The following is a 13,466-nucleotide window of genomic DNA, read 5'->3' as shown; positions in this document are numbered from 1 at the left end:
CTTGGCATTAAAATATGCCTCCTACCCTGAAGTGATGAGCAGATAAAATTTATTTGACTTAGAAGCCGTAGTAGTAGTAGTAGTAGTAGTAGTAGTATAAATAGTAAGATCAACTTGAATGTAGCTTGCATTGATTACAAGAAGGCATTCGACTCCTTGCCACATGATTGGATAATCAAGTGCCTAGAAATAACAGGAGTCAATAGAAACATCAGAAGCTTTGTGTAGAGATCAATGGCACAACGGAAGACACAGTTGCTGGCCAACGGCGATAGACTGGGAGAGGTTAACATCAAGAGAGGAATCTTTCAGGGACACTCACTGTCACCACTACTGTTTGTCATTGCATTGATTCCTCTGTCAACAATACTGAACAAGTCAGGAGATGGCTATCAAACATCAAAAACATCTGCCAGGCTATCCCACCTCCTTTACATGGATGATCTGAAGCTGCATGGAAAAACACCATTGAAATGGAATCGCTGCTCAACACTGTCCAAATATGCAGCCAAGATACTGCAATGGAGTTTGGACTGGACAAATATGCCCATCATGAGGGGGAAAATAATGAAAATTGATGGAATCAAGATGCCCAACGGAACTAACATCAAGAGTCTGGATGAAGAAGATCACTACAAATACCTGGGCGTCCTTCAAGCTGACAACATCAAGCACACTGAAGTCAAGAAGAAGGTTAGGAGTGAATACATCATGAGAGTGAAGAAGATCTTAAAATCCAAACTCAGTGGAGGAAATGCCATCAAGGCAATTAACACCTGGGCAATTCCAGTCATTCGATATACAGCTGGGATAGTGGACTGGACTCAAGCTGAACTAAACACCCTGGACAGAAAGACCAGAAAAATAATGTCAATGAATCATGCCCTTCATCCATGCAGTGACGTTGACAGACTCTACTTAGCAAGGAGCTTTGGTGGGCGTGGAGTGTTGCAAGTGCACCAGACAGCTGAAGAAAGACCAAATGAAGAATAGAAAAGAGACATGGCAAGGCAGAGTATTACATGGCCAGTACACACAAAAAAACTAGCAGGCAGAGCAGATAACAAGAAGACCTGGCAATGGCTAAGAGCAGGAAAGCTGAAGAAAGAGACAGAGAGGCTAATTCTGGCTGCCCAAGACCAAGCCTTAAGAACAAATGCACACAAAGCCAGAACCGACAGCAAATGCCGCCTCTGCAAAGAAGCTGAAGAAACAGTGGACCACCTAGTCAGCTGCTGCAAGAAGATCGCACAGACTGACCACAAACAATGGAATGACAAAGCAGCAGCCATGTTGCACTGGAACATCTGTAAGAAATACCCTTTGCCGGGAAGCAAGAACTGGTGGGACCACAAAACAGACAAAGGAATAGAAAATGAAGAAGCTTAAAGTGCTCTGGGACTTTAGAACTCAAACAGACAAGCACCTGCCACACAACACCCCAGACCTAACCATGGTTGACAAGAAAGACAAAAAAGTCTGGAAAGTGGACACTGCAGTACTTGGAGACAGCAGAAGAGAAGAGAAAGAACTGGAGAAAGTCACAAAATACAAGGACCTACAAATAGAAATAGAACAATTGTGGCAAAAGAAAGCAAAGATAGTGCCAATAGTAACAGGCGCATTGGGTGCAATCCCAAAACATCTGGAGCACCCCTTCCCTTCCCTCTTTTTCTCTTCTCTTCTCTTCTCTTCTCTTCTCTTCTCTTCTCTTCTCTTCTCTTCTCTTCTCTTCTCTTCTCTTCTCTTCTCTTCTCTTCCCTCTTTTTCTCTTCTCTTCTCTTCTCTTCTCTTCTCTTCTCTTCTCTTCTCTTCTCTTCTCTTCCCTTCCCTTCCCTTCCCTTCCCTTCCCTTCCCTTCCCTTCCCTCTTTTTCTCTTCTCTTCTCTTCTCTTCTCTTCTCTTCTCTTCTCTTCTCTTCTCTTCTCTTCTCTTCTCTTCTCTTCTCTTCTCTTCTCTTCTCTTCTCTTCCCTTCCCTTCCCTTCCCTTCCCTTCCCTTCCCTTCCCTTTTTCTTCTCTTCTCTTCTCTTCTCTTCTCTTCTCTTCTCTTCTCTTCTCTTCTCTTCTCTTCTCTTCTCTTCTCTTCTCTTCCCTTCCCTTCCCTTCCCTTCCCTTCCCTTCCCTTCCCTTCCCATCCCTTCCCTTCCCTTCCTTCTTTTTCTCTTCTCTTCTCTTCTCTTCTCTTCTCTTCTCTTCTCTTCTCTTCTCTTCTCTTCTCTTCTCTTCTCTTCTCTTCTCTTCTCTTCTCTTCTCTTCCCTTCCCTTCCCTTCCCTTCCCTTCCCTTCCCTTCCCTTCCCTTCCCTTCCCTTCCCTTCTCGTATTTAATATCTAAATAACAGGCTAGCACAGCTTCCTTGTTTAGTGAGAAAACTCCCAACTTACAACGGTGCAGCCGCAAAGAACAGAGGATGAGTTTTCTTCTTAACATTTTCTTAATCTCTAACTTGATCTTGTAATAGTTTTTTTTTTTTTAAATGGGGCTAAAAGAATTTGGAGAACTCTATCTTACTTTCCATCAGGAAATTCTTGCTCATTTTAAGCATGTGCCCTGTGGAGGGGATAGAAGAAAAGATGAATGAGTTCTAGATTTGCATATTACTCTGAGGAAGTAGACAGCAGAACTTTTTTTGCTCTGTGAAAATCCAGAGAACAGTGAAAGAAAAGCCCATTCTGTTTCTTCAGAGGTCTCTGACAACTTGCTTTTCAATTGTTTTAGTGGGGTGTGCAGTGTTTCAGATTTGAGTTGAAAGAGGTCCTTCCAAATGTAGCACCTTCTGGGTTTGATCAAAGCAGCCTCGTCTTTCTCCAGGATCTTCAGGTGCAGCTGAAAGTGTCCTGTCCTGCCATGGAATCTTGGAAAAAGACCCAGTTGTTTTAATAAGCTGTAACCCCATTTTGTGTTGCTGCTTCCATGTGTTCTGAATCACTTGTTCCACACTGAACCTGAAGTATTGCACAGCCCTACATGGGAAAAAATACTTAATTTACCAAGCCAAGGAGGTGGGTCCATAAATAGTGGGCAACAAGAGAGGTCCTTTCTGTAGATCAGCCTTATATGTCACCTGTTTTACACGGATATGGTTAAGCAGGATACCTGGATGTCAGTCTACTCTAAACCAGGATGTCAAACCTGCTGAGGGCAGATGTTGGGACTTCTCAGCAGCACCGTGGTTAGGATAATGTCTACACTCCTGAAGGTTTGTCCAATAAAGCTGGAGCTTGAGCAATGAGAACCTTGCAACGCTGCCCCTGGTGGAGTTGACCCCGGAGCTTCCTCTGTCCTGTTCCCCCTGTAGGATAGCCCAGGAGCAGTGCTGCCTGAGTCAGCTGGAGGAGCTACACTGCACCACTGGAATGGCCATTGCTAATAAGCAAGAAGACTGTGACTTGCCCAGAGAGAATTCCACCTGTGAAGACAAGATCATTAAGGTGAGATTTTAGAGGGGATGTTAACATGACTGCCTAGAAATTTGGAATTTTCCTTTGTAACCACAGCTGGATGCTATTGGTCTACTTCAGTACATTTCAGACTCTGGTTCTAGAATTTGCTGGTTCCTGGGCAGTTCTTTGAGTGTTCCTCAATGAGAAGATGGCCAAAGGGATATGGAAAATGCCGGGTATTTTCCATTTTTCCCGCAGCGCATCAAACCAGTACGTTCCCTAAAACAGGGTTTCTCAAGCTCAACAACTTTAAGATGGGTGGACTTCAACTCCCAGAATTCCCCAGCCAGCATAGCTGGCTGGGGAATTCTGGGAGTTGAAGCCCACCCATCTTAAAGTTGCTGAGCTTGAGGAACCCTGCCCGAAAAGATGGTTTATAGCTCTCTTGGACATTCTGCATTTGTTCTGTGTGCTTAATTCTGTGTTGTGGGTTTCAGACCAGGGGAATCTCTGTGGGACCATTTCTTTGACCACTGTTAGTTGATGAGCACCACTGAAACCATGGATATTTCACAACGGGCCCTGGTGCTAGGTGTTGAAATGACCAACTCCTGTACAAAATGTTTCGTGCTATAAACTAAAAGATTCTGGGACAGAACGTTCTCCTAATGAGCGTGTACCAAGTTGATAGATGGAAATAAAAATAGAAAATGTGAAATGAGAGGAAGTGGGCAGACAGGAAAGGGTGGGCCTTTTTTGTGTGTTTGCCTTTGACGTTTTTGCCCCTGGATGGGATTCCCGTGAAATATCAACTGTAAACAAATTGTTTAAAAAAATCTGGCCGAATTGGTTTTAATTTCTCCAGGATATTTCCATGAAATGCATAATTTATTATTTCACGAATGTCAGAAACCTGAATTGTCAACCAAAGGATGGATGGAGAGCGCTGTAGCTCAATAATGAGGAAAAGTTCTCAGGTTGTATTTAACGTAGAATCGTTAAATGAGATATTTAGTAAGATCCGTGGCATCTTTCCAGAATAATTCAAATAATATGGGCAGATTTGATTCGGACTAGCGGGTGGGAGAGCTAAAAAAGAATGCCTAACCATTTGGAAAACCCACTTGTCAAGAGCTGACCTATTAATGAGTCTTGAAGACTTTTCTTCTAATTGCTCCATATCTGACCATTGCTATTTTAAATCTTTTTTCCTTCCTGCCTTTACTTCAGTTAAGACATATCACAAGTAATCATATTTTAATTCTGCAGTGTTATAGCTTGCAATTATGCGATCGAGAATTCTGAATACGTTCGGAGAGTAAATGTCCCAAATTCAAAGCAGGTTGTTCCAAACATCACAAAAACACTTTCAATCTCCAAACACTTCCAGGATGGTCACGGCGGACCATTTCGAACGTGAGACATCTTTTGCGGCTTGCAACTGAGTAGCGTTGCCCAGAACTTTTAAAAATCCAAATATTTCCAGAGCTCTTTGGAAAGGATTAACCCCAAAAGGTAGCGTAGAAAACTATGTTAGGTCACTGTGTTAGGAGAAGGACAGCTGAGGCTGTGGTGACGTGAATGTCAATGAATTTCCACTGCACAGAAATGTTGTCACTGCTGCTTTTTGGGGAAGGAGGCCCAGAAACAAGGCAACAGCTGTGAACAGAGCCTCTTCATGGGTTATCAGTGCGGATTGGTGTTCAGAGCTTGCTGTGTCGAAGGGCAAGAAAACGCAGATGCTGTGATCGTTGACGGTCCTAACAAAGACCTGGGTAAGTTGTGCAAGGAAGAAAACTTTCTTGGGTGAAGGAGCAACGTGGTTTGAATTGTAGAATTGTTGCATGCTGTTCATGAGATGGTTTAAACTGTGTAGGGCAGTGTTCCTCAACCTTGGTACCTTGAAGATGGGTGGACTTCAACTGGCTGGGGAATTCTGGGAGTTGAAGTCCACCCATCTTCAAGGTGCCAAGGTTGAGAAACACAGGTGTAGGGAGATTTTATTTGTAGGATTTGAGACTAACCTTTAACATCTTTTGCTTCAGAAGTCAAAAAGGCTGAAGGCTGCTTTTTATGTTGCCTTGCTCCCCAGAAGAGCAAAGCTGCTTGGGGTAGGAGTCACACCATTTACCGTGTCAATCTTGTGTTCGTTCCTCCATCTAGCCATCTAGATGTTACTGGAAAAGCTTCCAAGGAAACTTTCCCTTTTTCCTATACTGCTGTTCTTTTGACAGTGAATGAACCAGCCAGTTCTCTAGCAACAGCAGCTGGGAAGCATAATCTAAGGTAGCTTCAGAAGGATGTGTTTAAGCTTCCCAAATTGTTGGTTAAGATGGTTGGGCCACGTTTTGCCTTTGGCTTCATCCTAATTTTAGCCGCTCTCTGCAAGTGATTAATTTTGATCCATCCTTTCCCTGGGGTCAACTGGGCGAGGAGGAAGAGAGATGGTCCCACCGACTTCCAGTTCGAAACCTTTCCATCACTGACTGTAAATCTGCCTCTATGATTTGCAATGTGCCCCTTCAACAGATTACTTCTTGGGTAAGCTGGCCCAGAAAAGATAAAATATTGCCCACCGCTATCTTTGAAATGTGATTTTTAGAATTCATACTACTGCCAAGGCACACATTTTCATTGTTTATATGCCTGCTGAAAAATCTCTAAGCATCCATCACCTTCTAGAAGCATGCTTTCTGAACTTGTGAATTCTTTATTGAGATGTCTCTTTGATGGGCCAGCTGTATCTCATGGAAACTTGTCCTCCTGTTCTTCCCATTTTGGGAGAGATAAGTGAACAGCTGACAGTTCTCAGGACAGAGATGTCTGTTGAGTCAACAACTATGAACCGCTCAGCTTCAAGGCCACTAAAGTGAGGGCAAAGAGTCCATTGAAAAGTGGGAAGGAGAAGCAGTGGGTTGAAACTACTGGGGATGTAAAAGGGAAACTGCCCCCTGACACTAACAGGGAGCAAACGATTTTTTGGTGTGACTTCAGTCAACTTTGCAGTAAAGATGATTTCGAGCTAGAGGGTAAAGGTTTTTGTGAGATGAGTAGAAATGGTAGTGAAGGTGGTGTTTAAATAGCGCTTCTATTTTTGTTCAGTCAAAGCTAACACCTTTATCTCCCTGGTATGAGAAGCTAGAACTTATCAGTCACCGAGAGCACCTGTTAGTTCATTAAACTGATCAACACTGGGAAATGTAGATGATTTACAAGCTAACTTATAAGGTGATGTATTTGTTCCAACTGAGCGTGTAGCCATGAAGTATGCCATGAAAGAAACAACATCTGGATTTGTCCATCTGCTAAGCCAAAGCAAATCATTTACAATATGGGCTAGGTTTATGAGTGAGTCAACCAATTCCCTAACATTTTCTCCTGGTCAAGGTTTCTTAAGTTCCCCGATGATCGGTTAAACCTACCCTACACATGCCTATGAAATGAATGGTAGACTTTTGGGGTGAGAGACGCCCTCCTTGCAATCCACAGATAGACAGGTCCAACTTAAAACTCATGTGTGCACTCTCCAAGAATGCTTAAGAGCAAAGAGTTACTGCAACAGATGGCGACTTTTGAGTACTTTTCGGGGCACAAAGATGGGGGTCCAGTGCAAGCCTCAACGATGCACGTGATATCCCTCATCCTGGCTTCCACCGCAGACGTCCCTAACAGTGAAAGCTTGTAGGTTTTCATTGTTAGTTGAGGAAGGGCAATTAGAATAGCTCTCCTGTCTGAAAGGTGCAATTCACTTCTATGCAGAACTAAGTCATCTTGTTGTTTAGCTATCATCAGATTAGACCAGTGTTTCTCAAGCTCAGCAGCTTTAAGATGTGTGGACTTCAGCTCCCAGAATTCCCCAGCCAGCATGGCTGGCTGGGGAATTCTGGGAGTTGAAGTCCACACATCTTAAAGTTGCTGAGCTTGAGAAACACTGCCTTAGATTAACTAACTATGTATTGCTGTGGGGTGAACCTGCTTGCACTAAAGGCATGATTCAAACAAGATTGCACCAGTTCAGAGTGCGGTTGGTTGGCTTAAGGGTAGAATTATGTTAGAATATGTCCCCAGAGAAGCGCTTCTTTTCCTAAAAGCTCATACTACCCTCAGGCTTAACACGGCTGGTAAGAATGATGTGGGATCTTGGAAGTCAATTTAAGTAACAACATGTCTCTCTTTCACTCCTTGATGCTGGTTTGGTTTCTCCAACGGAAGCTAACCTTGAGGATCATTATCTGAATGATCGGTGCAGAGGTAAGCTAGTTCATATTGTGGGAGGGGAACATCAGAGAGAACCAAGATTGATTGATTGATTAATTAATTAAATCTGAGAGTTTGTAGAAGCAGTGTGAATTTTATTCAGTATTTTCATTCACCGTTATCTTCTAAAATATACCAGTTCTCCATATTTGGCAGGCCTTAGCTGACTTTGTCTGATCTTGAAAAGGTAAGCAGGTTTGAGGCTGGTTAGTACTTAGATGAGAGGCCATCACAAAATCCCAGGGCTATGGGTTGGACTGAGGAATCACATCATTGTACTGTGAAATGTCCTTTCAGTTTAGAGGAGCTAGGCTGGTCTTAGTGGTTAAGGTGCTGGATTAGAAACTGGGAGACCATGAGTTCTACTCTTCCCTTAAGCAGGAAAGCCGGTTGGGTGACTTTGGGCCAGTCCTTCTCTCTCAGCCCAACCCACCTCACAGGGTTGTTCTTGTGAGAAAAATAGGAAGAGGGTGCGTTACTCACAGCACATGGCATTGCACAAAATCAGGGCAGGTATAAATCTAATCATCATGATCTTGGGAGAAAGTGGGGAAACACTTGTGTCCATGCGAGTCAAGGTCAGCTTGAAGGACTCTTGACCTTTCTAATGAATTTCCTCATTTTATAATTTAAATTTCTTGGGCCTCCCAGTCACCAATGAGTCTAGGCTGCGTACAAGGATGAAAAACTTCAAACCACAAATAAGAGATGGTCCTATCAGGGGAGAAAAACTAACCTTGACCTAACAAAGGTTACTTCCTTGCTGGGTATGCACTTTGTCTTAGCCAAAAGCTGGGGGAAAACCAGGCCTTCTGGGGCTTGCTTGAACAGCGGGGTCAGGGCTGTCCATACGTGGGCGGGGGGAATGGTATTCCAAAGGACAGGTGCCATGACGGAGACAGCCCACCTCCTGGGTTCCACAAGTGGACGCTGCTCAACAGGGCTTTGTAAGTAACAACCAGCACCTTGAATCACACCCAAATGCTCAATGGTAGCCAGTCCCACTTGCATAGCAGAGGTGCCGTATCGGCATAACTGTGAGCAGGCCCATGATTGCACACACCGCATTTTGGACCAGTCAAAGTGGTCTTCAAGGTCATCTGAGGATACAGTGGAAATACATTTGCATCTTGGTGCATTTCTTGCCACAATGGAATCCCTAATATGGGTTCTTATGCAACTTTGGTTGGCTTTATTCTTTGACTTTCTCCGATGGCGCTTTAGGCACCTCTTCTGCCATTTCCTTGGAAAACCAGGGAGAGTTTGGGGTCAACAAACAGGGAAATGCTTCTAGGAGCAATCCGATGCAAGGACCTTGTTGCACAAGCATTCCAGTGCTTGTGGCCATCATCTTAACCTTTTTGACCCCTACTCCATGGATACTCCTGTTAAGTTAATGAATAAAGATCATATATGACAGAACTAAATCCGTCCAGAATCAGTCAATTTTATGAGCTTTTGGAAGGCTGTAATCCACAAGAGCAGGCCTTTCCAGAGGGCCAGGCTGATCATGGAGAAACAGTGTCTCTGAGCTAAGCTCCTGGGAGGGACTCTTTGGACAGATCGAACCTGGTTGTTGGATGTGGTAGTCCTGAAGATACTTCATAGGTTTTAAAGGACTTTATAGGTTAAAACCTGCTCCTTGAAACGTATTGAAGAATGTCTTGGCAGCCCCTGCAGGGTCCACAGAATTGATCCCACCTGGTCACTGGGTGGGTTGCTGCCTTGTGGACCAGTTACGCTTCTGAGTGGTCTTCAAAGGCAGCCCCTAGCCCTTGCGGATGGAAATATATAGCCTTTACGACTTGGGGAAGCGGATTGCATATGAGTTGTTTTAATGCCCTATCTGCAAGTGCTTTGCAGTAGTGTATTGCTATGGCTGGGGAAGGTTTCTTTAGTGGAAGATATGCCAATCTTTGGAGAAAGGAATATATTCTGCCTTTATTCTTGGGGTTTAGGTGGAGGTCCTTGTACCCAGCAGTGTAGGGACACAGGATCCAGCGTCCTTTGCTCTTGTTTCATGGGCTACCAGCTTCAGCCGGATGGCTTCACTTGTGAAGGTAATGAAAGCTTTGGTTTCCTTATATTTTTGTTATTTTTAACTAATTAGCCCTTCTTATGGCTTGGTTGGTCTTGAAAATCTAAGCAGGGTTGACCTTGCTGGTCCTGGGATGGGAGAATACCAGGAAATTCCAAGATGGTAAGATAGATTGATAAGTTGAAAAAAACATCTCTAAAGGAGGTGATGGCAACCTTCTTCTGTGTCACTACCAAGAAAACCACATAGACGTGACATGATCACCAGGAGCCCAGCTTAGCTTTGCCTTTTGCCCTCAGCAGGTGGAATGCTTAGCTGACCTCAAGACTGATCTTGGAAAAACTTAAGTAGAGTTAAACCTGACTAATACTTTCGTAGGCATCTATCAGGGAATCCCAGGGCTATAGGCTAGATAGGAAGTTGGAAAGTCACCCAGAAGAAGGCTACAAAACTATATGGGTGTGCCTGAAGTCTGGTTCAACTCAAGGAAGACTTAACTTTTTATGACCTATCTCCTGTCCAGATCAGATCATTCTGTTGGGCAGTGATCAACCATAAGCTGTTGAGAAATCCTAACCAGCTCATTAATACTGACTCACCTGTGCCTGATGTGCCTCATTAATACTGACTCACCTGTTTTCCGTGGAGAGGCTTTAGTATTGGAGGAAATATATAAGTGTTGGGATCTTGATGGCTTTATGCTCCATAAAATCATTTAATTCCCTTCTAAAGCCAACAAAGTTGACAACTTGTAACACAATATCCATTGTTTAGTTCAGTTTTCTCAACCTTGGCAACTTTAGGATGTGGGGACTGCAACTTCCAGAATTCCCCAGCCAGCATTCCCAGAATTCTGGGAATTACAGTCCTCACATCCTAAAGTTGCCAAGGCTGAGAAACACTGGTTTAGCTATATAGTGGGTGAAGAAAGAATTATTTTGAATCTCCTCCTACTCATCTTCATAGGATGATCTTGTTTCTAGGATTATAAAAGAAGATAACCTTCATTTCCACTTCCTATACACAGTAAATAATTTTATACTGACCCGTCTCTCCTTACTCATCTCTTTTCCTCTCAACTAAAAATCTTGAACATTTTGACTTTTCCTGTTACCTCTTGATTATTTGGCATAACTTTTCCAACTCTACAATGTCTTTGGTGCAATTACTGCAACTAACTGTAACTGCGTAAAGATTTGTGAAAAGACAGTTCTACTTATAATCACTTTCTTTAAAGTCTGCAATGTGAAATTTACCTTTTTCACTACATCCACTATGGGCTTGGAGTGATGTTTGAACCTGGCCATGGTTATTTCCAAAGTTAAATGGCAGCTTCCATTTTGTTGTCTTTTCCCCCCAGTTTGGGAAAATAATTTTGCAGTCCTTCAGCCTCATAACTTGTGTTTGCCATGCTAAATGACTTGGTGTTGTTAGCAAATGTCTCAGTTTAACCCAACTCTCTGGATTATTGTTAAGAAAAGAGAAAAATTTCATTCTTATCTGGTTTCCTTGTTTAATTCCAAATTGCATCTGGATGCTTGAAAAGCCCCACTTCTAAGGCAGAACCTTCAAAAACACCATTGTTTGCATCCTTCCTTTTTGAGACAAGTTTACTCTCTGCTTTGTTCTTTAACCAGTTACTAATCCATGGCGGACTTGTTCCTCCTGACTGCTGAATTTGCTCAGGCATTTATTTGTCAACGGCTGTTTAGAAGTCCGAGTAAGAATGCTTACTATATGACTTCATATGCTTGTTGATACTCTCAGTGAACTTTAAAAGGCAGGGAGGCAAGAAGCATCTTAGCAGATGTCTGCATTGATTCTTCTTTAGCAAAAAGATGGCAGCGTGGTCCTTAATCATTATTTCCACTGATTTATTCAAAAGAGACATTAAGCTGACTGGCCTGTAGTTTCCTGGATCATCCGTTGATTTCTTTTTAGAAATGGGTGCCCTTTTTCGGTCCTGTGGTGTACTGGTTGATCTGAGGGATAAACTTTTTACAGATAAGTGATTTCACATTTGAGTTTGTTTATAGGTTTTGGATGGATGTGTCTAGACTTAAGTAGTTGGCTTGATCTCAGCTTGTCAACAAGTCATAGAAGATCATCTCTTACACCTATTTACCTCGACTGTTCCAAGTTTCTGGAAATATCAACTCAGGCTTTCGCTTGTGCTGATGCCTAGTGTAGTGAAGACCAACGCGAAGAATTCATTCTTATCCTTCATTTCTTCTTCCTCCTTTGGCTTTTTAATTATCTTCCTTCTTATTCTAAAGCATGTAAAGGATGTAATCAACTCTTTTGATGATCAGCAATATATAACCCTTTCGACCCTATTTTGCTTTCCTCGCAATCTCTTTGCTTTTCTTTCAAGCAACGCTGGGTTTCTGTTGGTTCTCTTCACTTGGGCAAAATTTCCACTTTTCCCAATAGCATTTCTTTTGACTTGGAGGCCAATTTTGGTGTAGCGTTTTTGTCCCACAAAGCCATTTTGGTGTTGTGGGGGTGAGCAGTTTCAGCTCCCAACTATGGTCCCAGATTTGATTCTGCACCCTCGGTTTGCATGAAGAGAACTACTCTTCAATGTCCATTGGAGCTCCATAAAGGGTTACGGTTGTCAGTTGTGACAAATACTAATATTATTAATAATAATAAAATTAATATTAATATGGAGGCAGATTCAATCACTTTGTTTGACATTCATTGTAGTTAATGGCTTCAGGCACACCTAATTCTGCAAACAGTCTGGCCATGGGCATAGCTGAAGTTACAGGAGGACTGTTGCTCTCAAGAATTATGCTGGAAAATTGTGGATGGTAGAAAAATCATTATTTGTTGTGTGCGCTCAAATATCTGACTAAGGAGATACTTACCCCAGAATATGAAGAAAAGGACAACGGGCATACTGTATATATGACACCTCCAAAGTGAAAGAGAAATGAAAAAAATGCTTTCACCGAAGCTAAAATTCAGCCAAACTATGGCTCAATTATTTTCTGTTGGGCCACTTAGAGCCTGTGCGTTCTGTCTGTGCCAACACTCTGTGCTATAGAGTGGGAATTTATAAAATAAGATATTAAGACAATATAGCTGTGTATGGACAACCTGCCATGAGTTCAGGAAGTCAACAGCATTAGAGAAAGAGCAAAAACATTTTTCTGTCTTTCATCTAATGGCCATGTGGATTTTGTAGCTCAGACCTGGTTGTTCTAGTTCAGTGTTTTTCAAACGTGGCAACTTTAAGATGCGTGGACTTCAACTCCCAGAATTCCCCAGCCAGCATGGCTGGCTGGGGAATTCTGGGAGTTGAAGTCCACGCATCTTAAAGTTGCCACGTTTGAAAAACACTGCTCTAGTTTAACCCAACTTTCTCAATTATTACTTTAAACAGAGTAATTTTATCTTCTGTCTAGTTTTCTTTAACTCGGATTTCTTTCTCATATAACAAGGATTTCTAAAGTGTTTACCACCCTGAGAACCAACTCATAGATGCTGATCAATACCGACAACGGTTTTTAGGTCTGTTGTACAGAAAATGGGACGCTACCACAAAAATGGCAATTTCAGAGCTTTTCATCTTCATTCTTTGTAGATATTAATGAGTGCATCACCTCAGTCAGTGCCTGCAGCATCGGGCAGGTCTGTGTCAATACTGTGGGCTCTTTCCGTTGCCAGCGGGAGACGAGTTGTGGGACCGGTTATGAGTTGACGGAGCACAATCTCTGCAAAGGTATGTTTTGCCTGGAAACGGCAGAGATTTACCAAATGCAGAACGGTTCTAGATGATGA

At 42.7% G+C, this 13,466-nt stretch overlaps 1 protein-coding gene across 3 annotated transcripts in view; it reads left to right on the top strand.

The window, feature by feature from the left end:
- Positions 1–13,466, top strand: part of FBLN1 (fibulin 1) — a 66,979-nt gene that overhangs the window by 13,785 nt on the left and 39,728 nt on the right. For all 3 annotated transcript variants that reach the window (XM_088148687.1, XM_088148579.1, XM_088148631.1), the window contains exons 4-8: positions 3,298–3,430; positions 4,989–5,157; positions 7,595–7,633; positions 9,598–9,699; positions 13,270–13,407. In XM_088148687.1, coding sequence (XP_088004813.1) covers positions 3,298–3,430; positions 4,989–5,157; positions 7,595–7,633; positions 9,598–9,699; positions 13,270–13,407 — 581 coding nt within the window. The remainder of the gene's footprint in view (positions 1–3,297; positions 3,431–4,988; positions 5,158–7,594; positions 7,634–9,597; positions 9,700–13,269; positions 13,408–13,466) is intronic.

This window comes from Python bivittatus, unplaced genomic scaffold (genome assembly GCF_059951505.1).
Source record: "Python bivittatus isolate LINGU-HERP-01145 unplaced genomic scaffold, Pbiv_v1 ctg000010_np1212, whole genome shotgun sequence".
Taxonomy (NCBI): Eukaryota; Metazoa; Chordata; class Lepidosauria; order Squamata; family Pythonidae; genus Python; species Python bivittatus.
Note: the sequence above shows the minus strand (reverse complement) of the source record. Positions and strands in the feature narration are given on the sequence as shown.